At 37.2% G+C, this 26,539-nt stretch overlaps 1 protein-coding gene across 1 annotated transcript; it reads right to left on the bottom strand.

Moving 5' to 3' along the window:
• RASSF9 (Ras association domain family member 9) lies at window positions 1-25,721 on the bottom strand (the record flags this gene model as incomplete). The annotated part of the gene is made up of 2 exons (XM_080349604.1): window positions 1-1,276; window positions 25,675-25,721. 2 exons carry the CDS (start codon window positions 25,719-25,721, stop codon window positions 1-3), a joined length of 1,323 nt encoding a protein of 440 aa, XP_080205730.1.
• Between the last annotated feature and the right edge of the window lie 818 nt (window positions 25,722-26,539).

Below are 26,539 nucleotides of genomic sequence, written 5' to 3'. Positions count from 1 at the left end.
CTATGTTGACAACAGTACCATGTCTCCTGAAGTTATTTCAGAGTCCTGACTGTGTGTAGAGCTAATTCCAGTGTCAGAGTCTGTATCATTTATGTCCAGATTAGTCACTCTATGAACAAAGTCAGGAGCAGCAATGCTGTTACTGGAGATGCCACTGCCCTTGGATGGCTCTTCGTCTGAAGGAAGCCTAGCTTCAATGCTGTCTTTAACATGTAGTAAATTAAATTCTTCTGTAAGAAGTTCATATTCTTTTTCCTTCTTTTGAAGCAGTGAGTCCCTGTATGTAAGTTCTTTCTGAACGCAGCTCAAGTATGAGTTAATTCTCAGACCATCTTTCATACTTTTTTCCAGCTCATATTTTACACTTTCCAAATTTGAGTCTTCCGGTTCAGCATTGGCAGCTCCTTCTGTGCAAACATCATCTCCATTTTTTTCTGTGCATATACCATGTACCTCTCTTTCAATTTCAGCACACAGCTTCTCTATTAATTGTTTGTGATGTTTCAGTCTCTCTTCAACCTGTAAAATTCCCTCACTTTTACTCAAATAGTCATGCACATCTTTTTGATCATCTGGCCTAATCCCTTGCTGCTCAGCCTCACTTGGACTGATCATTAAATAGGACTCCTGCACATAATTTTCTCCGTCATTGGCTACACGATCAAGATGGAATTTCGCTTCACATTTTTCAATTTCCATATCTAGTTCCTTCATTCTAAGGACTTGTTGATGAATGGTATGATCTTGAGAAATGATCAGATGAATAAGTGTCTCCATATTATCTCTCTCTTGCTGAACACTGTCTTGTTTAAGCTTGGCCAGTTTCCGGAAAGTCTTCCTGACAATTTTCTTTTGCTTGTCTATTGGCAACATCTTCATGTAATTCGCTGGACTGAGGTCCCACTGTTTTTCTATATTTTGTACTACCTTAGCTTCAGCAGTCTTCCACAATGGAAATGAGAGGAAAGCATCTGACTTCACCAACACAAAGTGCAAATTAGACTGCTCTTCCCCCCAGGCCTTCCAAAGTCTCAGAATCTTTGTCAAGGGAGGAAGGACTCGCTCTGAGCCTCTCCATTTTTCTACAATGCAGTAATCACTTGGTTTTCCAAAAAGGACTTTTTTCTCTCCAAATGTTGCCTGATGCTCCTCAAGCAGTGCTTGAATCACTTCTGTGCAAGTTGTGCGCTTTGTCAGGCCACATACAATCTTCTCTTCCTGGCAAACCCAAACCACAATCTCTCTTTCATTTGAAGCCATGTCTTTGTTGGGAGATCTGGAAAACAAGAAGAGACCAACTATAAATTACATATCAATGTCACAGACTGTATGAATAATAACTGTAATTCTGATACGACTACCACTTTTAAAAATCCCCGTATTTCTGTACAAGACAATATATTTGTTACATGAATACCTTTGGATTAAGTAACACACATACACACCCATTTCAGCTACTGCTTTATTATTATTACTACTTCAGCTGACCGTGAATCTCACATAAAAAGTTTTTTATCAAATTTAGTTCTTGTACACACAGTAAATCTGTATTAACAATAAGTGATAAAGTTTGGCAGTCTGCATTACATTTCCAGACTGTCCTAGGATAACATAACTTTCAAATCTGCATATCTGTTCTCATCACACATTGCGCAAACATTTGTCATCTCTTAATATCAGCAAGGGAAGAATCATACTTCCAAATATGCACTGAACATAGAAGGACTGAGAAAAGATGATTGAACACTGTCTAAGTTAAAAGAACTTGATGATAGGATAAATCTATAGCTCTTTTGCCACACCTGCACCCACACAAGCATAAACACCATTGTTTTCCACTGTGATTTTTCACTTAAAAGTCTCAAGAAATTTGTTGCTTTTCCTGAAATACCAAATAGCTTGAGTTCCAGTGAGTTGTGAGAGAATACCAACTATGACAGAATACATATAATGGTCTGTATTTTATAACCTTTGTAATGATACAGAAATTCAAAAAATGTAACCAGTTTTAATTTTTTTAAAATGTTTTTATGAATTCCCATGCATGTGGTATTAACCTGACATTAGCAGCTGGTACCTCCTTATGCATTGCACTACCTAACTTCAGATGTCTAAGATTCCATTATGGCTACTATAGCCATCTAATCAACATAATCTGTGGAATCTACAGAGTGATTCAGCTGACCCAATACAGAAGTTCACTTTACAGTTAAGTTTGTCCCCATGTGAGTAGCCCTGGATGGCCATAGGCCTATATTGCCAGGGTGGCCTTGTGGAACCTGTCCAGGATATTCTTGTTCTCTGGCCTCCACATGCATAATTTGCTACTTGCCCAGACCTGGTGATTTGGCCTCTTGCCTAAAAGGATAAAATATAAACTCCCCGGGCAAAAATGCATGTCTTTGGATTTTCTAGTATCACTTCCAGTTCATTTGAATGAATGAGATTTAACCCAGTCTGACAGAGAAAGCTTGAAAATGACAATTTGGACAATATTCTAGTGGCTCAATACCACATTTGTTTCCATCCGGGACTACTTATTTGTAGTACTTTTCTAGCCTTTTAAGATGTAGTAGAAATGGAGTTTTACTTAACTAGGGTTGGACTCTATGATTATTAAAGTGATCCAACTTGTTTGTTTTTTTTTTTTTAAAAAAATTACTACACACCACAAGAGACAAACAGCAGGCCAATAAATTGAACTATAATTGACTCAGCTCTAGGTGCCACTCTGACCAGGAGGCAATCACCCATAAAAGACGAGAGACTGCAAATGAATACTATAAAACCTTCAAGAAGGAGTTTATGAGTATCATCGCACAGGAGAGCTCTTTCTAACTGCATTGGTCCAGGTCTTGGAACATTCCTCTTTAAAATTTGTGTTTTGGTAGATTAGTCTGAGTAATGACATCATTTTGCTGCTTCAATAGCTCCCTCTTACAGGCCAGCATTTTATATTTTTAAAACTGGTGTTGAAAAGATTAATATTTTCACAGACTACTTCCCAAAATAGGACAGCTTTGTCACACACAGAAAATGGCAAAATGGCACAAAGAAACAGAATATTAAAGTTTAAATGGGGGGGAGTGAAAGACAATACCATATTAAATGGCATTACCCTTAAGTCAGTATCTGTAAGTTTTTTTACTTTTACAGAATACAGGATGCTATAGAAATATTTTTGTCTGTTGACAGGTTGATAACTAAATGGAACTTACATAAATAGACAATCGAAAGGTAAGTCAGCTGTGACTGTCAACCCAGTGTTTGTTTTACACTACAGACATAAAAAGAAAAAAAAACCCACATAAACTACAGAGTTGCATTATGTGTTAAGCATAAAATTACGCAAAATGAATTATGAAAAATCTAATATCTCAAACAATGTCCACTACTGATACATAAATAATTGACCTAGAAATAAAAGTATATTATCAGTCATTGAATTTCAACTTATAAAAGGACAGAAAAGCAAAAATTAACTAGGCATAAAAACATAAGAAATACTAGTGTGGGACTGTAAGGAAGTAAACTCAGAGCATGTCTTTGCTGTTGTTTTTGTAACCAATAATTACATTTCAGAGAAAGTTATCTCAGTCTTTTAGCATTCTTCTGAGAGTCTTACACAATTTGTTTTCACATTGAAACTCTTCCTGTTGTTTTCTTTTTCTTGTTTTTTTTGTTGATTGCCATATTGTCTCCTAGTCACTGTTTTAAACATGTAACAGATTATATGAGCTAAGCAGAAGCTAACTGTCTCTCTTCCTCCTGGCCCCTTTAAAGCTTTCCTATGAACATAGCTTATGATATTAGTAAACCTTCAAAGTAATTTGAAAACCCCATAGTTGCCCCATAGTATTGGTGCACTGAGTTAAGCAAGGTCTTGATGGAAATACACTGTTTATTGTAAAGTCATACCTACAGGATCTCTGCAAACAATATGGATATAAAATCACATTTAAAAAATACTGTTTTCAATAATTTTCTAGCTGTTTATCACCCTCTATTATTTTTTTCAGCTATGATGCACCTGTTTACTCAGACTTTACATTGAGATTTTTTGGAGAAGAATTTTTCTTTACCTTGTCTATAGCATAATTAATACACTGAAGTCTGAAACTAGTAGTACCACTGCAGGAATGGATAATGAATGCACATGTAGGTATACAAAGAACTCAAGTAGCTTATACATGAAAATACATACACATATATGTATGTATAACTTATGTAACATACACCTTGTAATTATATTGCCACCTTTATCAGAAAAGAAGAAATGTAATTCTTGGATCAAACCAGAACTGTAAAGTGCAAATTCTTTCATTATTTTTTCCATGTGTTTGTCACAACATACATTATCTTCATTTTTATTCAGTAACCTCACTGAATTGTTGGTATTTCTTTTTAATAAAAAAGAATTGAGTCATTTATAATCTTACAGTGCCGTGGAATCCTACTGTCATGTAAAAAAATCAAAAGTGTTCTTTATTATCTACCACTATAAAATGGTAAACTGATGTGGCCCACCATGGACCTTTTAGGTAAAATTTATCCTCTAATTCTAAATCATAGTTAATTCAGATAGTACCAAACAAAAATGAAGCCTCAGCATGTCAGTCACAGCATAACAATTATGATGGTTGCTTTCAGGATGCAAGACGATGGTAAAAGGAACCATGTTTCATTAAGCTGTGCTTTCCTCATAGAAACTGGAGAGCAGATTCTGCATATATGAAGTGGAATTTGTCCTCCTTAGGCACCTGGAAGTTAATATTTTAGTATAAATTCACCATCAAAGTTCCTCCTTGTCATGGGAGGAGAGTAGACCTCCAAGGAGAAAGTCATCACAACCTGAACTATCTATGTTCATTGGGATGAATCTTCAAATGAAGCTATTTCTTTCTTTCATTAACTAGAAGAGTGGCCACCTTCACTAAATAGCTCATTTCCAGATAGCTAAATACAGGTAATGGTAATCTAATCAGATTCTGATTTATTGTCTGGTAGATAGGTAACTGGAATGGTTCAGACAGCAGTATATTTAATAAAGATAACTGAACATGGGACCTATGTATTTTGACTTCATATCTTAGATTAGATGCTCACTATTCCATTTGCTGTTCAATTTATTACTATCACTCATAAGGAAATCCATAAAGTAATTTCAATACTAAGGAAGATCTAATTGAATTTGTAATTCCTCATCTTAAGTAAATGTTGGTCATTGACAGTGATTTTTTTTCCTGCAATTTAATACTAAAAATGACAATATTGGGCAACAAGATCTACTTTTAATTGGTCATTTTAATGAAGAGGCAAACTACTTCTATTTACTGATTCCTTGGCCTTGACATCTTGTAGTTTTGTAAAGAAAGCAAAAGAACTGTCATTTTCAATAACATATCAATTAATGAGTCTCTAATACCTAAGGTGTTTATCCAGTTTGAATGTTTGACTTTCTTGAAAAATAATTTCAGTTGTAACTTATTAAAAACTAGCTAGACAACTCCTCCATTTTTTCAAAAGTTTATTGCTTTTGCTGTAAACAGGCTTTAAAGCTTTCAGTTCTGGCTTGAATTCTGTTTCTTTGAACTGACCACTGCAATATTCTATTCATCTATCTATGGTTTTAAAGCCTTGACAATAATGAAAACATGCAGGTCTACCTTTTTTGTGAAGTTGCTTGTTTCTCAGGAACAGATTAGAATTTAAGGTTAAGAATGGTCAAAATTACATTTCCAATCACTTCTGTCTGTTTGTTTTTATCGCTAGTTTTATGCCTTCTACTCTTTGCTTCTCTTCATGATGACCCAAAAAAACATTTTAATCACTTTATAGACCTCACACAAAGTCTTGATTGTGCCAGCACAAGCTGATTGTTGAATGTCAGATATAGACTTCATTAATTTATTATGCAGGCCTAAGGGAAGAAAGGTAATACATTCCAGCAATGCATAGACAAAACAAAAACAAGTACTTATGTTTCACAAAGTCAAAATACGAGATAGCTTAAATGCTAGAAGCAGCACTTCTGATATTCACTAGCTTTATGGGATGTCAGGCACAAAAATATAAATACCAAACATGTAATTCTTTGTCTTCCTGAAAATTTTAACATTCTTCCTAAGTATGCAATATATAGTGTTACAACCAATCACTTCAATCAAATAAAAAGATCCTCCTACTTTTTAGAATTTCATCTATACATCTACAAGATGTTACATTTTCCTTACTAATTTCAGCAAACATTCTGTTGGGACTAGATCACTTAGATATTATATTACTAGCAGATTAATACAGTATTTCTGAAATATCATTGACTTTCAAACAATATTTTGTCTCTATTGAGAAAAAAACACAGATAAAACTCTCATCTCCCTTAAGTGTAATAAAATCTTTGTAGACTTTCACAGAAAAATAAAATGGAATTCCTTTCTCAACATTCCCATATTTCTTGATGTACTCTCCCCAAGGAACTAATCAAACTCAGTAACTGAAAAATACCTAGATAACAGCTAGAAGTTTCATAACAAAGACATTTTTGTCAACCCTTACTAGCACTATTGTGTACCGCTTCGTTTATTTTAAGTCAGCATGACCAATTGAACCAATATGAAGTCAACACAACTATTAATGTTTCTGTGTTCAGAAAGGGATAGATTGTGTTCATGATCAAAAATTGTATTAATCGTCTCCTCCCAGTGACTGAAATAATTTATACAGAGTAAAAAAATCTGCAGGTGAAAATAAATGGCACACAAAGCAATATATCAATCCTTTGTTTGAAAATGCATACAACTTAATAGCTTACAAGTTTGACATAAAGATTTTATGCTGGAAAGCCATTTATGTGAAATAGCTTAGTCATTTTTTCACCAATTTATAGGGGAAATCATATTTTATAATCTTAATTTTCAGAAGTGGAAGAGATTTTACTATATATTAATTAAATTGCTGTTAAATAGTTTTTATATAGCTGCATCTGTTAGAGAGTACAAGTGTTTGTGGGTTGGAATATTCTTATACTTCTTAGTGTAACATCACCTTTTTTTCTTTCATCATTGCATTTGCAAATGGCACATAGTCTGTAATTAATTATGTTTTATGTAAGGAGTGCTCCTAGTTTTGTGCTAGCAGATGATATAACTAATTTATTCCATTTTAATGTAGAAAATGAACCAAATTTTCTACTTTTGAGATATTTTATTCTCTTCATCTGTTATTTGTTTGTTTGTTTTGATGCTGTGCTTGCATAAATACATTTCAGCATATATAGGACCCAGAAAGCCACCCATCACAGCTATAATTTGCAATGCAAAAGAAAGGAAACAGAACAGCAACTTATAAACAGTCTCCTATTGACAGCATAAACCCTTTCAATAGCACATTTGAACATATAGTCTAATCTGCAGCACATCAGATGATAATTGTGGTTTATGATTGACCAGCTGCCATGACGGGGTCCTCAGTTGACCGCAGCTCTCAGGTAGATATGCTGTTGCCATGACCTTCCCAGAGGAAGGCCAAACTGCTCCTAAACTTCTAAGAAACAAACCCTGACATTATGTCAAGATACTACCCAGAACAATTCACTTCTTCAGTAGAGAAACCAAAAGCAAGAAAACAGAGAAAAAACCAAAACAAACCAAAACTTTAAGAGACGGCTCTCCTGCTGTCTACTGTACCCTTGCAGTGAAGGCCTTGCCTAGAGCTTCAGTGTCTGCCATCTCAGTGCTTTCCTGGAGTCCATTAAGAAGGATGAAACTCCCAGGCAGAAGCCGGCAGGGTCTGTGCTGCCTGCAGCTCCCAGCAGGCTGGCCCTTTCTCAGGCTGCTCACTCACAGCTCCTCACTGAGACCTTCATCTGCTTCCTACCAAGTTGCACAGTCCCCCAGCCATGCACACTCAGTTGCTGAGCCACTTTTGTTTGAAACTGGTGTGACACAATGGCGTAAAAGATCCTAGGAAAACAAGAGACGTCTGCCACAAAAGCATTTAATAATCTAGTGTTTTCAAGGGGGATGGTCTTTAAACACATTGCTGGGGCACTCTAATCTGCACGCTTGGATTTCGGTAAGTATGTATTGGTGCTATGGTCTTCTCTTTGTTCAGCATCCATAAATGTGTTGGTTTTGTGTGTTTTTTTTTTTCATGTGCAAAGGCCCAGACAGCACATGCCTTGTTTAAGCACAGAGATAATAACCTCTGTGTCTCTGTGTCTCAGATCCAAGACATAACTACTTATCAAGTAAATCTGATGGCTTTTAATTATATTTACTTGCTGGAAACAAGGAGAGGACAAAATTACAGGTACATGTGCTTGATACAAACAATCTGCATTTGTAGCATAGGACGCATGGTCCATGTCGTTTGAGACCTTCTGATACTAGTGATATTTACATGTCAGGGTATATAAGGGCCGATTAATTTATCAGTCAGCACATTCCATTTAGAAATGATAATATAATATTGCTTTTATTACTTATTTTTCAAAATCTTAGCATGTTACCATATATACATATACATATATATATATAAAAGCATATATGAAAGTGGGAGAACATTCTCAAAAGAAAAGATCAAAACATATTCTGGCTCTGTGGGATTTTTATCTGTGAAATTTGGAAAAACGTAAAGCTATTGGTGCCATGTGTTGCAGCCCTTGTTTGGAAGAAACTCTAACTTAATGTGATCCAAATGGATTTTTGACAGTGAGTTTAAACATTAAAGCTATAAAGAATACACAGCCCATATGAAAGCTGAGGTCAGAGGTATCTCAACCTTTCAGGCACAAATGGATCATATTAAAAGTTCACACCAAGTTTATTCAAACTATCCACATTTAATCCATCTTTTTTTCTCAATGTTCTGTCACCTGCTGTAAAGTTATTCAGAAGGCAATAAAGGCCAAATCTCTTACTCAGTATGCCTCCTGCCTAAGCAGATTACATGCTCTGAGTTTCCTAAGGGCAGCAATGAGGAAGTATCTTCGCTCTCACCACCCACTGAAGCTGGAATTACTCCAAAGCCTTAGGGTTCAAGACAGCCTACTAACTGCATTCCCATTCTCCTTCACCTATGCCTAAAATACAATATTAATGGAATCACAGTTAATGTCCATATCATACAGGAGATAGAAATTCCATATATGATGTGTCAGAAACTTGGTCCTTCTTCCATTCTGCATCACATGAAAGTCAGGGTAATGTCTAGCTAAAAAGTATCATGGCAAGGGAAGACTCGTACTTTAATAGGAATAAAACGCCTCGACATAGGTAAGCAGAGTAGTCCTGATACTGCAGGAAGACTTCTAAAGAACACCATAGAACTTGTGAAAACAAAACAATTATTTCAAAACAAATAACTTAAATTTCTCTCAGCCATCTGGTTCTGCATCCGTTTAATGTTGCTCTATAATAAAGCTTCCTCCTTTAAAGAAATGTACTTAGGCACTCATTAAAAATAATAAAAAAAATTAGGCATCTAAATGTTCATGTGACATTTTTCAAACATACACATATACACAGTGGTTTGGTTGTTCTAATTGAAATATTTCAAATATTTGGAAAAAAAAAAAACAATTTAAACAAAGGCTATGTTAACTAGCTATGTACAACACATTTCCCCTAGTCTAAGTTTGAGTTCTTGCTGTAATTCCTTTTTAAATGAATAAATTTTTAACTCAGCAAGACTCCCATACTGTCAGGAAGCCTTTATGAAACATTTTAATTAGCAGCAGCTGTTGACAATTATGTCCTATATCAATTATCATTTGTGCACTTAAAAATATAACTAGTTTCTTAATCCCTTCTGCAGAGGAATACCATCACCTCAGTTAGCTACTGTACAATATTGCATATATTATAACTCAGCAATGACCTATGGTGAAAATTTTTGTACATCCAACCATTTTACACTTTATTAGTGCTCTATGACATATTTCAGTAAAATACTTTTAATTGGAATGCGATAGTGCTATTCTGTCGTAGAATAAATATCATTAAAAGTATATCAGTTTTAGAAAAAAAAATCTCTATGATAATTATTTTATGGTAAATAAGTCAGTCACACCATTTTTTTGTTGACTTAAAATGTCAGACTTCAGTAAAAATCCCATGGGAAACTGTGTGTTTCATTCTAATAATGGTACTGCTTGCACAGAGGTGCCTGAACAGGTTCCAATATTTAAGAAAAAAACATAAAACACAAACCAACAAATGGCACTACTTAAAATAGATATAAAAGAAATAAAATTATACAACAAGAAGAACCAAGGAGGACTGACAGTAATAATTCCATCATCTGATAAGAAGATAGACAGCAGAGTTTATACTAGGTAGAAAATAATCCAAGAGATTGCACTAACACAGCATGTTGCACTTCTAGAAAGAAATGAAAGACATTGTAAGAGGAATTATACATTTTGCTCAGTAGATAAGAGTGATAATTATGGCTGATTATCCTGAACATCCTCCTGCCACCCCTTCATTTAATAATGACATAACTCTCTGTCATTGCTGCAGTGGCAGATACTGTTTTGCAAAATCTCATTGGCAAAGTTCTAGTGTAGATTTTCAGCAGAGGTGACTAAAAGGTTACCAAGTCCTATCCTTCAATTATTACATCTGCCCTGTACCATGCTTATGCTCCCAACCACTTAACCTACAAGCAAATGAAAAGGCTGCAGTCTCCATTCAGATGAAGTCTGCATCTGCCCCTGCCCTTTTCTCCTGTCTTACCTCTGAAATTACTACTCTCCCCCTAAGGGTATACATTCTCTATGAACTACATCTACACTTTAAATCTGCCTTCCTGTCAGACAAATCATCATTTCTCCACTGTATATTCAAAGTCAAAAGGTTGGTAAGTGGATATTAGGCAAAAAAAATGGTTGGAATTGTGATGAGTAATATCAGCAAGTGTGCTGTATACACAAAATGACATGACAGGTAACATGTTCACTGTTTCAGGTCTGTGTTTTTGGTGGCCTGAAACTGTGGAGGTTTGAGAACAGAGGAGAGCTAGCTGTCCACCAAAATATTTTCCAAGATGAGCAACAATAACATTAACAATTTGCTTTACTAGGAAAACATGCTTTGATGTGTATATTGCAACTGCTACCAAGGAAGCAGCTGTGACACAGGAATGGAAGATCCAGGAAAAACTCCAGAGCCAAAACAAACACTGGTATATTCATCGGTAATAATTATTTAGACGCTGATGGGGACAATGCAAAGATGGGCATTTTCAAATTCCTCAGTGTTAGTAAGCAAGATTCAAAATTTAGGAATATCAACACTGCAAATGCTACATCTTGGTTTTGTGCAGTGGGTAGTTCTCACTAGTTGATAAATGAAGATGTCACTGCTGTTTTACATCTACCAAAAGAATTTTGCTACATTGTAAAAATATAATTCTCTATTTTGTTTCAGTGTCTAAGTGCCTATGCATATTCAAGCATTGATTAAACCATACAAGCTTTATGGGCCTCCTATTAATAATGTACAGAATGTGTCTAAAATTCCATCACTTTAAATAATACATAAGAACTAGAAAAATTTATACCTCATTTAGAACACATGGTTCTAAATGACAAAGTCACAGCTGCTATTACAGCTAACAGATTTTTTTTTATCTGCTTCTTCATTACAACTTTTATTACTGCCTTTTAGAAGCTGCCTAGTTGTTTACAAGCTTTTGACATCAAAGAAGCATGGGGAATTCCAAGGGTTAAAAGCAGGAGTTTTGTGGTTGTTGTCATTCCATGAGTTCAGTTTAGCTTCTGTTGAAAGGCAAACATATACTATTGCCCTCCCTTGGGTTTGTTGACATCTTGCTCAGTAAAGAAATAAACAGAAAGCATTCTGAGGCTGGGTCTGGACTGCCAAAACATGAACAAAGCACACTATAGGGAGACCAGTGACAATAAGGTAAGCTGAATAAAGGAGTAAGATAAAGACAAGGAAATAATAAGATTTTGTGCCAGCTTTCCAGTACTCCCTGGGCCAAAGGAGGCTGGGATGGTTACCTTCTTATGAACAATTATACACACTGCGTGGCTCAAACAGCTCAGTGTACTTCTCTACTCCTGCTAGCACCATGTGAGGCAGATGCGAACCTCATTCACAAAGGGAAGAAATAAAGTCCAGATGGACCAGGTTTCTTTTCACCAGTCCTCAAGCTGAGGTCAGGCTCAGCAAAGCATCTCTGCTTTTTCTTATAGTCTTTTCCTGATGGCTACCTACTCTAACTACTTCTGCAGCTGCTGTAGCAGCAGCCTGTGGTGAGTTTCAGAGTCTGGACACTCTACTTCTTGATTCTGAAAAGGAACATTGTAGGAATCACTATTTTTAACTTTTTTTTAAAAACCCCAACACTCTGCAGACCCATCCCCAAATTATAGAAAATTATTTACAAAATAACTATCCTAGGAAAGTTATTGTCCTAAATAATATTTTATTGCTGTATCTAATCTTATAGATTAGCAATTGTATTATTTAAATTATCTTGAAGTAATTTAGGCAATTTGATGTCTCCCTGACATTCCTATCTCCTTGCACGTGCCAGCTCTGCTAGCTCAACCAAAGGATTTCCACCTAGATAAACTGGCAGAAAATAAATAAATAAAGAAATAAATAAATAAATAAATAAGACACTTGTTTTGTTTGGTTTTGGTTTTCTTTTTGTTTTTGTTTTTGGTTTTTTTTGAGTAGTGCTCCTTGCATTGGGTTCCATGGTGTCAGGTGAATATTACCAGTGCAAAGAAAACAGTAAAGTGACCAGGAGCCTGGAAAGCGGACTTGGGACTTCCCTTTGTGCAACAACAAGCCTTTAGATATGTTCAGCCACCTCACCAAACTTCACTCTTTCTTAACGTATTGGTATCCAGTGATTTTTCAAAATATTGGGTTTTTGTAGCATAAAACCTGCTTTGAGTATCTTTTTACAGTTTGCCAGGAGTGAGAAAGGAAGGATTTGGTTTAATTTTCTTCTGTATTTACTGCAAGAAATTTTGCAGAGAGTGAACCATCCCAATTTGAAATGATACTGTATGATCTTCCCAGTTTCATTTGCTTTCATTAAGTTATATTGAAGATGTCATCTCAAATGGGGTTCTATCAAGACCTAATTTACAATCAATTTTTTTTCCTAATTTCTTTCTCAAACTTTCTAAAAGATAATTCAATGACAAATGTGTTCTATTACTTACAGTATCTGAAGAGCTGAAAGGAAAAGAAGATGAGATGTTGAAGTGGACCCTTACAAAAATCTTCACCCTGAAGAGCTAAATTAAGTACAAGATACGTAATTATGCTAACAAGAAGAGTGGACATAAATTTTGAAAAAAGAAATCTGAAGCATTTCACTGTGAATTGACAATCTGAGAGATTTATGCAGCTTGTGCTTTCAAGTAATTTTCTAAATTTGCTTATCAATGAATGCTTCAATACATAGTTAGTCAGACACAGGCTGATTTGGCTTCTGAAATATCACCACATCCTCTCTGAAGAAGCTACTGAACAAATGAAATAAATTGTTAACCAGCTGTGCTCTGCCCTAGCCATGGATATGCTAAAGAAGGCACAGGAGCTTGCAAAACTAGTTCCAGCCAGCTGAGCAACAGAGGTAGGGAAGGTAAGAAGGAAGGAATTGCTGTCTGGAAGCGAGATTAATGCTGGACCACAAAGATCAAGAGTGATGGGAAATCCACTGGACTGATGTAAAAAAGAAAGAGTAGGCAAGAAAGAGAAACAGAGAATGGTATTCCGTAGCACACACTCAATACTTTCAGGTGTGAGAAGATAAAGGAAACTGACTGCAGAGGAAAGATGTTCCCTGATTCAGATAAAAAGCCATGTGAATCCTAAAATATTTGAATGATCATGGTTTAAGCCCCAAAACTGTTCCAGAACAGGGATAATGAGTACAGATAGTGAGTTTCCAGCTGGGGCCACCTGAAGAGGCTCATAGCCTTCTCAGTTGCCTATCACAACCCTCTCACTGGAGCTGAGCTGCTTGTCTGACCTCCAAACCATATGAGTCATGATGAAATAGATCATAAAGATAAAGGCCTTGTTAAGCCATCTAAGATAACCCACCTGAATGTGATTGAACAGTTTAAGGAGAAATCATTCACAAATTTGATGCAGCTGAAAAGATGGTAACCCTGATAGAGGATTTGTGATGAACAGTGAGAGCAGGTGTGGTCCAAAAACCTGCATTGGGCTCAGTTGAAGACAAACAAGGCTTCAAAGAGGTGTCTGTGGCCAAAGACCTAGGCAGGCCCAAGAAATGATTGGGTTAGTTTTGCGAGACACATCTATGGCAGGATAGCAATTATGCCAAGAGGGCTGTGACACCAGAAAGACACTGCAAACTACTTGTTGTCTTCAGTTCACAGAAAGTCAGACTGACTCAACATTCAAATTAATCCAATGTTTTTTTATTTCACATATCCAAATGTCTTTGCAGGTGGGGATCCTTTCAACATATGAGCAATTCAGATGACTTCATAGCTCAGGGAGGATAAAAAGGCAGTTTACTTCTAACAGGGAACTTCATAAGCTCAATGGATACTGTGGTGACAGCTGAATGAAGGCATTCTTCCTTCTGCCATGCGAACAACTCTGTGATGTTTGGAGAAATATACATATTTATCATTCTTCTATGGCATGTTCACATTCTGTTTGTCACTTCTGACTTTTAAAGAACTCTTGTACACACCCAGTTTTGTAATATGTAGATGAATATGTATGCAATCTACAGAAGTGGCTATTTTGGCACATATTGTTTATATATATAATGATTTGGGGGTTGTAATATGTTTTATTGTATGTTGGATGTAGATGATACAGGGTAGATCTATAATAAGATATGTGAAAGTATATCTCATGTGCTATACATATTCATTACATGATCACATACAACACAAACTGTCATATCTGCATTTATATACTGAATATATGCTTACCATGCACAAATGCTTTAGCATTAAAAAATATGCTCAAGTTGCAGTTAAGCACTCAAAAATTCCAAACATTGGTGTTAATATTTTCCATGCTACTTAATTCAACAAAAATGAATTAGATTAAGCATATCCACAGCGAGATGAATGCTTTCCATTACATCGAACCCCTGCCTCGCTTGAATGCATTCAAGAGACAATATTCAGTTTTGCTAGAGCCACAGAAGATACTTAAGCATTGCAGACAATGACTGTTACAACTTTCAGGTGTCTTCCCCACTGCTGAAATTCAGAATTCCCTCTTGGACACCTAAACTTCCACAAAAAAAAGTACTATGGAAGAGTTCAACTCCTAAAAATGGGGTTTGCTGACACCAGCAAGTTCAGCAGGAACTGACCTATAGTAGTCAGAAACATGAACAAAAGGGCAGGTCTTAGGTACTGTTAGACTAGATTTAGATGTTCACTGCATAAAAAACACAATATGAATTAGAACAGTAACCAAAAGACTGATCCCCTTTTCCCACTGAAGCCTTCCAACACAATCCTTGTCTTTCTCTGGGTTACTGTAAAAAAACGGAACAGCTTCAAAAGGAAATATTGTTTTTCAATTTAAAATAACTTGACAGAACTGTCCTGACAAATACATGTTGAGGATGCCACTGTGGGCATCTCACAGGGGTGTTCTGGCCATCAGGATGTCTGGCTACACTTTTTCTGTTGTTGCACATGCTCTGAACAGGGCTATTAGATGGGATCTTATGGTTGAAAAAGCAAAAAGATGGCCTTTTTCTTAATTTTGGTAGAGTGTGAGGGAGGCACGTAACTGCAGGGTTTTCAAGACCACTGTGAGACATGATGGGAGTATAGGTAACTGGTGAGTGCTGCCAATCAAAATGTTACTACTTCAGGATTTAATCATAATTTTGTGAACATCAGAAGTTCTTAAAGCTTATCTTAGTGACTACCATGACATCTAGATACCAAAGTCTCCTTCATAAATCCAGCCCTTATTACTTATATTTGTTCAATATGTGTCCATTTTATATCTTCTCTCCCATGTATAGTACTACCCCTTACAGAAGACACATTTTTTTAAATTTAATCTTTTGCTATATATATTTTATCACCAGATATGCAATTGCTTCACAAGCTGAGGGAACAGAACTTCCTTTTACAAACCAAAGTTCAAAAAGATTTATGCCAAAGCTATCCTCTTCTTTAAGTTCTTATCCTGGCTAACTGAATTCAGTATCTATAGAGATGTCCAAAGCAGGGTACCCATAAACATCCTTTGCTCAGCCCTTGTGCAAAACAGGTTACAGGACACTGTATTAGCAAATGAGGAACATGCACTGAGTAACTACTTTTGTAAACTATGGTTTATGTGACTTGCCCAACATCACGTAGGAATTTCGTGGCAGGGGCAGGGAAGACATCCACGCCATTAGGATAGTTCTACCTTAATCATATATTATCCACCTGTAATTCACCTCTCCATTCACTATTCCCTTTTTAATTTATAAAATGAATGGTACAAAAGATGGTTAATTAGATGGTCTACAAAGTCTGAGCATGCTCCATGAAGACCTTCCCTTTGAAAGTGATCGGGGTGGAGCTCATGTAATCTACCTTAAGCTATTTAAAATGTAGATGTGTTGTCAAAGATAATTTTCTGACCTTACTCTGTAATCAGTGGCATAAGATAGGCACCTCCAAAAGGGTGACTAATCCCATACTGAAAACCTGTCTAAGGCTGAATGAATTGCCCTCTGGAAGTGTTTAGATGTACCCATTAACTACAAAGACTACTGAGATGACTAGATACCTAAATTTTCAATAGCTCAAGTTGAGTAAAATGAAGCTTGACTTTTGTCAAGATGATTAGATGCCTGCCTAGACCTTAAACTACCAAAAGTCTGGGAAAATGCAGTAAAGTCAATATCAATCCTAAACTTTTGTTAGAAAACTGGCTTTGTACAGAGCTTTTCGGTAAAACAGGATGCTAACAACAAAGTAGCCCTGAGAGATATAGGCAATAATCAAGTTAAACGAGTATAGTAAGTGCCTTAGCAATCAGTGCAGAGGAAGTCTGTCAACAGGTAACGTCCAAGTGAAACAAGAGTTCAGAACACCAATTCACCAATTATGAAGCCAACAGAAACAAAAGCACCTGAAAGTCAGAATCTGATCCTGGATTTATAAATATCACTAACCCACTCTTTGATTAGTGAATCTGATAACTTCATATGACAAATGAGACACACTTTATGTCATCAAAACAGTGCCCCAACTGATGCCCTGAGAAATTTTGTGGTTTAAGAGTGCTTTCACAATGGAAACTGTGCTCTGTAGAAATAATCCTTTTGAATACAGAGGAGGTTGGGGAAAGCAAACCAAGGTGTTCCACATGGATGAAGGAATCTATTAACACAGAGCAAATTACAGGTTCAAGATCCAAAGGCAGACTCTCTTAAAAATTAGTAGTCTTCCCTCAACTACCTTATTCCACTGAGGCCATGCATCCTTACAAGTTAAAGTAAACTTATTTATACCTGACCAAAACAAAACTTGGTCTAATAGATTATTACATTTTAATAAATTTGATTTTGTCCCCAAATGAGAGAGTGTTATGTTTTTATATATTTAAGCTTTGTTAGTTTTGTATTATTAAAAGGAGAACAAAATAAATATCTTATGCTTTTCAAGGTGGCTGATTTTATTTGCTGTCATGATGGCAATTTCACAACTCAAAATTCTTTATATCAATGAATGCAAACAGGGGTGGCAAATTAAGAAAGAAAATCACATTGACAGTTTTGACCCTCAAAATCAAAATATATTTATTAATTTCATTCACAGCAAATACCTACCTCTGTATAAAGATATTTTCCTCTTATCATTACACTGTAGCTGACTAATAAATATAGGGAAAAAAAAAAAAAAACAACCCCAAAACAAAACAACAAAGTCCCAACCCAGGAAAACAGAGATTTACATCACCTCCAAGATTACAACATGAGAAACAAGTCAGAAGTCTGGCTTCTTCTAATGCTAATGCTCAAAAATGTATGTCTAGCAACCATCCAGACTACAAATGAAATGGTTCAAATTGGCAGATGCAAATATGTACTCAGGCAGACAGGCGAGAGAGTGAAATAGGAAAAAGTCAGTGAAAGATAAACATGTATTTAAATAAAGTGTATTTGAGAGGTGTGCCAAACTTGCACTGGAAAAATTTTCTTTCACGTTTAGTGTTTTTTATTACTCTCCACATGATATCAGGACTTAGGTATCATAGCATTAAAAATATAGTTACATAACAGCCTTATTATCATTATCAGTGAAAAACTTCAAACCTTCCTTTCTGGTTTTTGGTTTCAAAAGTTAACTTTCTTTCCTTATCTTCACCACACAAAAACACCTAAAAAATCTGTTAAGACACACGTGATATTTTTTAACTTACTTTCTTTCTCTGACGTTACAACCCTTCTCAGAAGCCATTTTTAACATTATGAAATGTTTCAGACCGTTGAAAATTCCTCAGTGAATCATGTGAAATCAAACCTAAACAAACCGCAGTATATTCTCATTTCTCTGTGTGGCAGCCAGCTCTAGTGGACTGTACAAGAATTAGAAACAAGCAACTCCCAGATTTTATTCATACCTCTCCCACTAACTGGCTATCGCACTCTGCACTTCTGTAGATTTTACACTGTCTAGTCATTCCCTATTTATTTTCCTGAGGCATGTTATATTATCACCCATATTACAGCTAAGGAAAACTAAGTATGCTTATCAGTTGTCTGAGGTCACAAACAAGTTGGTATCATTATCACTATTACAACACGTGAACCTTAAATGCATTTCTGGATAGGTCGAGACAGGAAAAAGTGACTAGTGGATGGTTCTGATGCCTTTTCAAGGCAAGTTCCAGTAAGGTGCTAAAAAATGTTTCTTTTGGGCAAGGCTCCCCAAAAAATGCACCTTCCAAAATCACTAATTAGCTCTTGCATTTTATACTGATGTTTAACACATATGCATGAGAAATTATTTATGAAAAATTCTCATTTTTATTGCAAGAATTTTGCAAGTCCATGGAAAATTGACAACCCTTGAAGGTAAAATGCCATCACCGGAATTTGCATGAGAACTATACCACACTCAGTTCTAAGTAATTTTTTTCTGCTGGGAGATGTAAGCATGGAATAGTTGATTAAAACACAGACCAGACACGAACTAATCTGATAGAAATTTTCAGAGAACTCTGCATGGCATTTGTCTGTAACAGAGTATCTTACCTACCTGAAAATTACACTGAGCTGTATTTGTTTAGAACCATAGAATGTCGTGAGTTGGAAGGGACCCACAAGGATCATCGAGTCCGACTCCTATCCCTGCATATGACAACCCCACAGTTCACACCATGTGTCTGAGGGCATTGTCCAGTCTCTTCTTGAACACTGTCAGGCTTGAGGCCATGACTGCCTCGCTGGGTAGCCTGTTCCAGTGCTCCACCACCCTCTGGGGGAAGAACATTTTCCTAATGTCCAATACAAAGTGCCTACATTCCTTAGAGGATGGTTCTGGCCCTTGTTGCATAAGTAAATTTAGTCATCTATTTTGCCGTCTAATTCCATTTGGCTGAACACTCTTTCTGCTCATCCTGAAACCATTTGTCTCTTATCTGTTGTGTCTTATGTGATATTGTGTAACTGCTAGCATGATAACACTGCAGAAGAAAACAGAAAGTCACCATGTTGAGACCATCATAACAAGTAAGAGAAACAACAGAAGTGACAATAACAGCTCAGTCACCTATGTAGACAACTGGGTACCAACATGTCCAACATTTAGTTCTAGGCTTCACTTAGTGTGTGGTGTTAAACAAAAACTTTATCTTGCATCATCCATACTGTCACCATTAATAAGGATTTATCTACATACTAAATATAGAAGTTGGATGAACTAATTAAGGCTTGTACAGCATGTGTGATGGTAATGCTTGCAAATAATAATGTTTAAGAACATTCTTTTAAGTTGTTATTATTCATCATATAAAACAAACCAACAAACAAAATAATATTTTCTGAGCGTAAGGGTGTACCTTTGCAGGCTGATCAGGAGGTACCCCTCTGTGATTATCACTGACTTTTAAAAAAGTCTCCGTCTCTGAAAACTTATATCTCTCTATAGAAATCATTACACATTTAGCAACGTGTGTCTTTATTCTGCACGTAAAATGCTGTTTTTTCATCAGTAAAACAGGGAATCAACACTAGCAAGAGTTTTCTTCCACAATACTAAAAAGTCTGAAGTGTATCTTCTCAGCCTGACTCTACCTTGTATTAGTGTTTTAGAGTAACTTCAACGTAACCTGAGCACCGCTATTTCCTTAGATGGTGTAGTATTACACACATCTATTACTTATTTTATTTACTCCTTTGGAATGAAATTGATGTATGCCCTCCTGGAAGAGTAGATAATTAACTCTTTAGAAATAAGGTTAGTGTTTTGTTAGATGAAAAGCTCTTCCTGAAAATGAAGTGAACAAATATGTACAAAGATTATTAGAAAATGTATGCAACCATTTTGACCCCTGAGACAAAGCTAACAAGCCAGACCAGAAAAGAAATTACAGTGTATGATCTCTGGCTCAAAAAGAAACTCCTTCTTTGATAGTTCACTAATACATCTCACAGTCAAAGAAAAGCAAAAATAAAGAGAATATGTTCCACCATTACTGAACAAGCATCATCTTTTCAATCTAAAAATTTAACACAGATAGCAACACTACTTCTAAATAAGCTCTTATCTACCCACTCCAACATACATACCAAATGCCTAGTAGTCTTGAATCAAAAGGACCTTTATAGCTTCATATAGACTTTCCTCCAGGTATGCTCATCCAAGAGGAGAAGTATTGGACAACTCACATGATCCCATGAGACTCACAGTATGGGTCATACACAGTTCATTCACATAAGCAGCTGATCTCCAAGAGATTTTCCAGTCCAAACCTAAATGCTGAGTATTTGCAGTTTTGCTTCGGCAAGGCTTTAAATGCACAGCAGTGTACTCAACCGTAGAGTAGTAGAGATGTTCAGAGTAATACTCAAATCAGTGTGCTAACTAGGTATGATGAGAAACTACTGGAGGGAGGGAAGAAGGGAGGGAACATGGTAATGAAAAGTCAGTATCAGATAGATGAAGTCTCTAATCTAATTCATTAACCTGGGCTTGTAATATAAAAACTGAGAGAATAATTGAATGTTTCTCTCACTGGGAAGGGGCCTCTGACTGTCAGGACAGGAAGAACTCTCTCTATATCTGTACAAATTAATGTGTATACATGGTCTTTCTACCTGCGAACCAGGGATGAGCTGATGAAAAAGAAGCAGACATAAAGAGTAGGCAAAGTGTAGGCAAAGAAAATCATTGCTTCCTATACAGAAACACTCTGCTAACTGCTATGGCACTGAGACATGGACAGTAAATGGAGGGGAGTCAAAAAAAAAAAAAAAAAAGGAAACGCAAAAACCATAAATACAATTAAATAATAATATATTTGTAACACAACTGTTTCATCATCAATCAGCACTCTGCATTCAGATGTGTTGTATTTCAACAGAGCATACAAATGATTGTGGTAAACCTAGAAACAACATGAATTACTCTGATAAAAAATATTTCTCAAATTATTTGTGACTAACAGGACAGCACGACAGCACCAAGGACAACTATGTGAAGATGACAGACTTTCTGTATCTTCTTCCTTTCAGATTGCTACTTCCCTGGTTATAACTTGCATGGAACAGTTGATAAGTTTGGGTAAGGTTTATGTGAAAAACCCAGGAAGTGGCCTCAATGAAAGAGAAATAGCAATGAAGTCAGCTTCGTTAATGTGAGATCACTGGGCAGATAAGACAATGACAGATCCAGATATCCTTGAAATGACGAGTAGATTTTGAAGCATTTAAATGAACCAGAAGACTGATTGTCAGAAGGGACCAAATCTAGCACGAGCAGAGAAGTCCTAAACTTGCAGAAAATCAAAGGGGTGTAAATTCCTGTTCTACCTAGTAACCAGGAAATTTTATACAATGTGGAACCCCGGTACATAAAAACTGCAAGTATATACACTCTGTATTTGTTGTTGATATTTGGATAGAGAGCTGTTTTGTCTCTGTGCAGTGCAATGTGTTAGATCAATACTAGACCTTATCTGCAAGGAACTGAGCGCCCTTTCTCTTTCTTTGGCTGAGCATTTCCTCATATTAACACACATCCAAAGTGTGATGTCAGCTGAGCATTCCTCACACTTCCAGAGAACAGCATCTTTAAGAGATATGAATAAAAATATATCCCCTTGAGTTTATTCATGTTGCAGAGACTTAGTCTTTCAGGAAACTGTCCCTTTTCCTTTATTGCCTTAAAGGGTACAGCTTGTCCCTGCTGAGCACATTTGGATTTGTAGCAGGGTGGGGCATGGCCTTGCTACCTTTTGGATGCATTGTTCTCCAGGGGACACCCTGACAAGCACATACACGCTCTAGGAAATACAATTAGTTCTGCTTGTCACAGGAGGTCAAAGAATAGTATAAAAACTCCTCATAACTCTTGAAAAAGATATTGAGATATCACTCTCTTTCTGGCCAATAAAAATACGTTTGGGCCACATTCCTAGTGGCTGCTTCTCTGAAATCAAATCAGGGCTTACAATGAACCAATGGTTACGCAGGTCTTGTGCTGTCTCTCTGCATGAGCAAGATTTCAGCAGCCCAAGTGAGCAATACCTGCTGAAGATCTTTCAATTACTAGAAGCAGTTCAGTACAGAGTTTGTTTTCCAGAGGTTTAATGTCAGCTTCTTTCTCTGAAGGCTCATGGCACCCCAGCCAAAATCCCCCACCTCTCACTCGAATACCTCATGCAGACAGATACAGTTAGAATAGCATCTTTGTATAAACTCTGAGGTCTTAGGGGTAGAGACTGACATTTTGTGATCTGGATGTGAAGAGTCTACTATAAAACAGGGCCTTAATCTGGGACCTCTGGGCAATGCTACAAGACAAGCACTAATTATAGAGGCATCCTCTTTTTATCTGTGTGAACGACTATAATGCCTTCATTTTCCTTGTGGCTGTTCTTCCAGCTACCTTAGCTTTATGCCTTCCTCCTGCAAACATAGATTTTATTCCTCATTTGCTTATCTGATAACTCTCAAGAGTTATATTTGCATGTAGTTAATGGTCATTAAATAACTTCCAGTGGAAAAGCAACATGTGAAGAGAGGGAAGGAGAGTGCTTGCTCCTCTTGTACTCCACCTTTACGCAATACTTTTTCTGTTTCAAAACTGAGTTTCTCAAAGAGAAACAGTAGACCTAATAAACAAAGCAGCTGATTAAATATATACATGTACGTTTGTCCCTTTTTGGTTCCACTTTACAGGTAGGCAAACTAAAACAGGGTAATGAGCTACAAGTTCTGACTCCTCAGCTACTGCTCTAAACACAGTCAAGGATTTTAAACTCACATGACTTCCTTTTCAAGGTTTCAAATTAATTAACAAAGATACAATTATAATGAAAAAAAAAGTTATTACATAGTTCTTCAAACATACTACAAGACCCTTTTACTAACTGCATGAGCAGAATTTAATTCTCAAAATTCAATATCAAAAGCTAATGTTAAATACACAGAAAGTAAAATATTTGAATATATTATAATGCATCTTAAGAATTCTGTAGTTTGCTTTGTTCTTGACGATCCCCCCATCTCCATTTCTGTAGTCACAAGACTTTCAGCCCCTTCTTACTGTCACAATATGTTTCTGCCATTAAAGGTATTAATTTATTTTTTTGGTGGGGGTGGGGTCATGAGAGGAGGGAGAGAGGGTGAAATGAAAGTGCTAGATGTTCACAGTAATGGCTCCTTTAGTATTTTAATTTTTATTGGCTATTTAAAGCTTTGGATTATGACTTGCTTTTCCCGAGGAATAAAATTTCACATCAGCAAGCACAGTGAGATTGATTGCAGTTAGTATGAAACATCCAAAAGAGAAACAGTTTCAGTATTGAATGGAGTGAAACTTGTGCTTTGTGATTTAATACAGCTATTCAGCTAACTGATGGCAGTAGCAAAGCTTCTATTTTAACAGTAATAAATTTACAGCTCTATGTAAAAGTAACTTCATGTAAAAGTTCATGCTCATCTTTCTAGATCTTCTGAACATAAAATGGCCACATGAGAAGTACATCAAAGTTTTTGTTTCCAGATATGTTAGCAAAACACGTTGCTTAACCAGTAACCTACAGCATTAACAACTCTAAAATAGTATCCTATTTTTTTAAACCTTGACTGTAACTGTCTTTCCAATTTCTCTTCCATAGAATTTGCTAAATTAATATTTTCACACAATCCCAACAAATGCAGTTCCTCCAGAAAAACTTTCAGTATATCAAATGGGAAACCCCCCCCAAAAAAAAAAAAAAATCAGGACATTTTTACTTGACTTTTTAGGGAATCCCTCTGAAAAAGATTTTTCCCTTGTATTTCCTTAAATACGAAGTAAACTTCAGTGGAAAGCACCAGTAAAAGTGTGGAAGAGATTACAAATTATTTTTGAGTTTCTCACTGAGCCAAAATTTCAGTGATCTGCTTCAAGTTCAGTCTCAGCTAGTTGGGTTCGGCCACTGTAAATTCCATAGTGTACAAGCAAATTTGCTACACTCCAAGCAAATTTACTCTTAAAAAAAACCAAGACAAAACAAAACAAAACAAAACAAAAACCAAACTAATGCCATCCTAGCACTTAAAATTATTACATAACTCTTTTTCTTTTTACAGCTGGCGTGCATGGCATGTGGAAGCATGCATGACATGAGGGGCAAAGTCCCCACAAAGAAACTTTGCAGGGACCAACCAGGGGACCACCGCTGCCACCCTGAACATATTTCTAGGAAAAAACAAAACCAAAACACTCAAGTTCAGCTGAAGCTAAAGTCTAACCAAAAAAAAAAGCATCCCCTTCTGCCCACGCTGGAAGATCGGTGCTCTCCTACCTGCCAGGTTAATAGCCAGCGGACGGGGTAAGGAACAGGATCGACCCTAAGTGCTTGCAGGCTGCGGCTCTCCCTCCCAGACAAACGGGGGGAAAGCGGAGGGGCCCGGAGGGGCCCGGCCCGGCGCGGCTCGGTCCGCCGCAGCCCCCGTGAGAACCTCGGGGAGTTTTTCCCCAGCGCGGGTGAGGGACTCCAGGTCCCCCCCGGCCGTCGGCACTGGCCGCCGCAGGCAGGACCCGCACACGGGGGCCACCAGCTTTTCCTCCCAGCCCCGGCCGAGTCTCACCTTGTTAACACGGGGGATTTCCAATGTTCGCCTCGGTTTAGACGGGGCAGGTTCAAAGTCAGGGGGAGTTATCTTCCCCTCACTGAAAATATTGCCCAGGAGTCATAAGAGCCAGATCGAAGAAGTGAGAGCCAGGTCCAGAGGGGAAAGGGAGGGGGAGAAGCGCCCCTTCCCTCCGCACACGCCGACCCTCTCCCTCCTCCCCGAATCCCACTCGCAGGTGAGCCCCGAAGTTACAGCTCCTGGGAGCGGCATGGGTCCAGAGCAACACATCCTTCCTCCAGAACCAAAAAAAAAAAGTATAAAAGACATCCATCCCGTATCTCCCTCCCTTTTCCTCCACGTACCCACGCACTTTACCTGTTTTTATGCCGGGTTTTTAATAAATTCCTTCCAAAGGGAGCCATGATTCCAGAGGCAAAAGCATAACATCAGCGATCCCCAAACAATTCGAGGGTGTTCCCTTCTCTCCTATTTTTTCCCTGACCGCCTTCCAGCTTGTTAATAGTCACTGAGCGTAGCGATGAGCTGGAAGTTGTGCAATTTACTGCTAACTTTGAACTCCGGCTCGTTGCAGCTGCTGCTGCTGCTGCACCTTTGGAGTCCTGCCCAGCTACAAACTTGAAGGAGGCGTTTTAGGAGCAGGAAAAAGAAAGGAGGGGAGAAATACGCACTTGCTCCTGTGATGTGAAGTTATGCACAAAACTTGCTAAACTTTCAGTCTCGTCACCCTCAGGGCATCAGCCAGCAAATGGGAAAGAAAGGGGTTTTGCTCTGGTGGGGAACTTTGTAAAAACACACAACAAAAGGGCTGAAAACTTTTCCCGGCAGGCTCCAGCTACTTTAGGTCAAGTCGTTCAACTAAACACTAGCATTAATGAAGGGCAAGCAACAGTTGCCACACCAGTTCTCAGTGCATAATAACCTGCCTTTGCAGTACTTCTTTACAAGGTGTTGAACAAGTAATGGGAAGATGAAGGGAAAAATCAGACCGCTGTAGCCCCTCTGCCCTCCCTGGATTTGTAAGTAAATGAGCTATTTGCATTAAAGCCTCCACAGACTAAAAGCACCTCTGAAAACCTCTTAAGCGTGGCCTAGCAGAGTGAGGCAGCAACACGAAAATCTCACTTGGTGCTGCAATGTTGCAGGACCTTTTTTTTTGCTATTATTTTAAGCTGGCTTCACCAGAAAGGAAATGAACACACACCACAGTTCCTGTTTGCTG

The sequence above is a fragment of the Nesoenas mayeri genome (genome assembly GCF_963082525.1).
Source record: "Nesoenas mayeri genome assembly, chromosome: 1".
NCBI classification, from domain to species: Eukaryota; Metazoa; Chordata; class Aves; order Columbiformes; family Columbidae; genus Nesoenas; species Nesoenas mayeri.
This window is presented reverse-complemented; position numbering and strand designations above follow the sequence as displayed.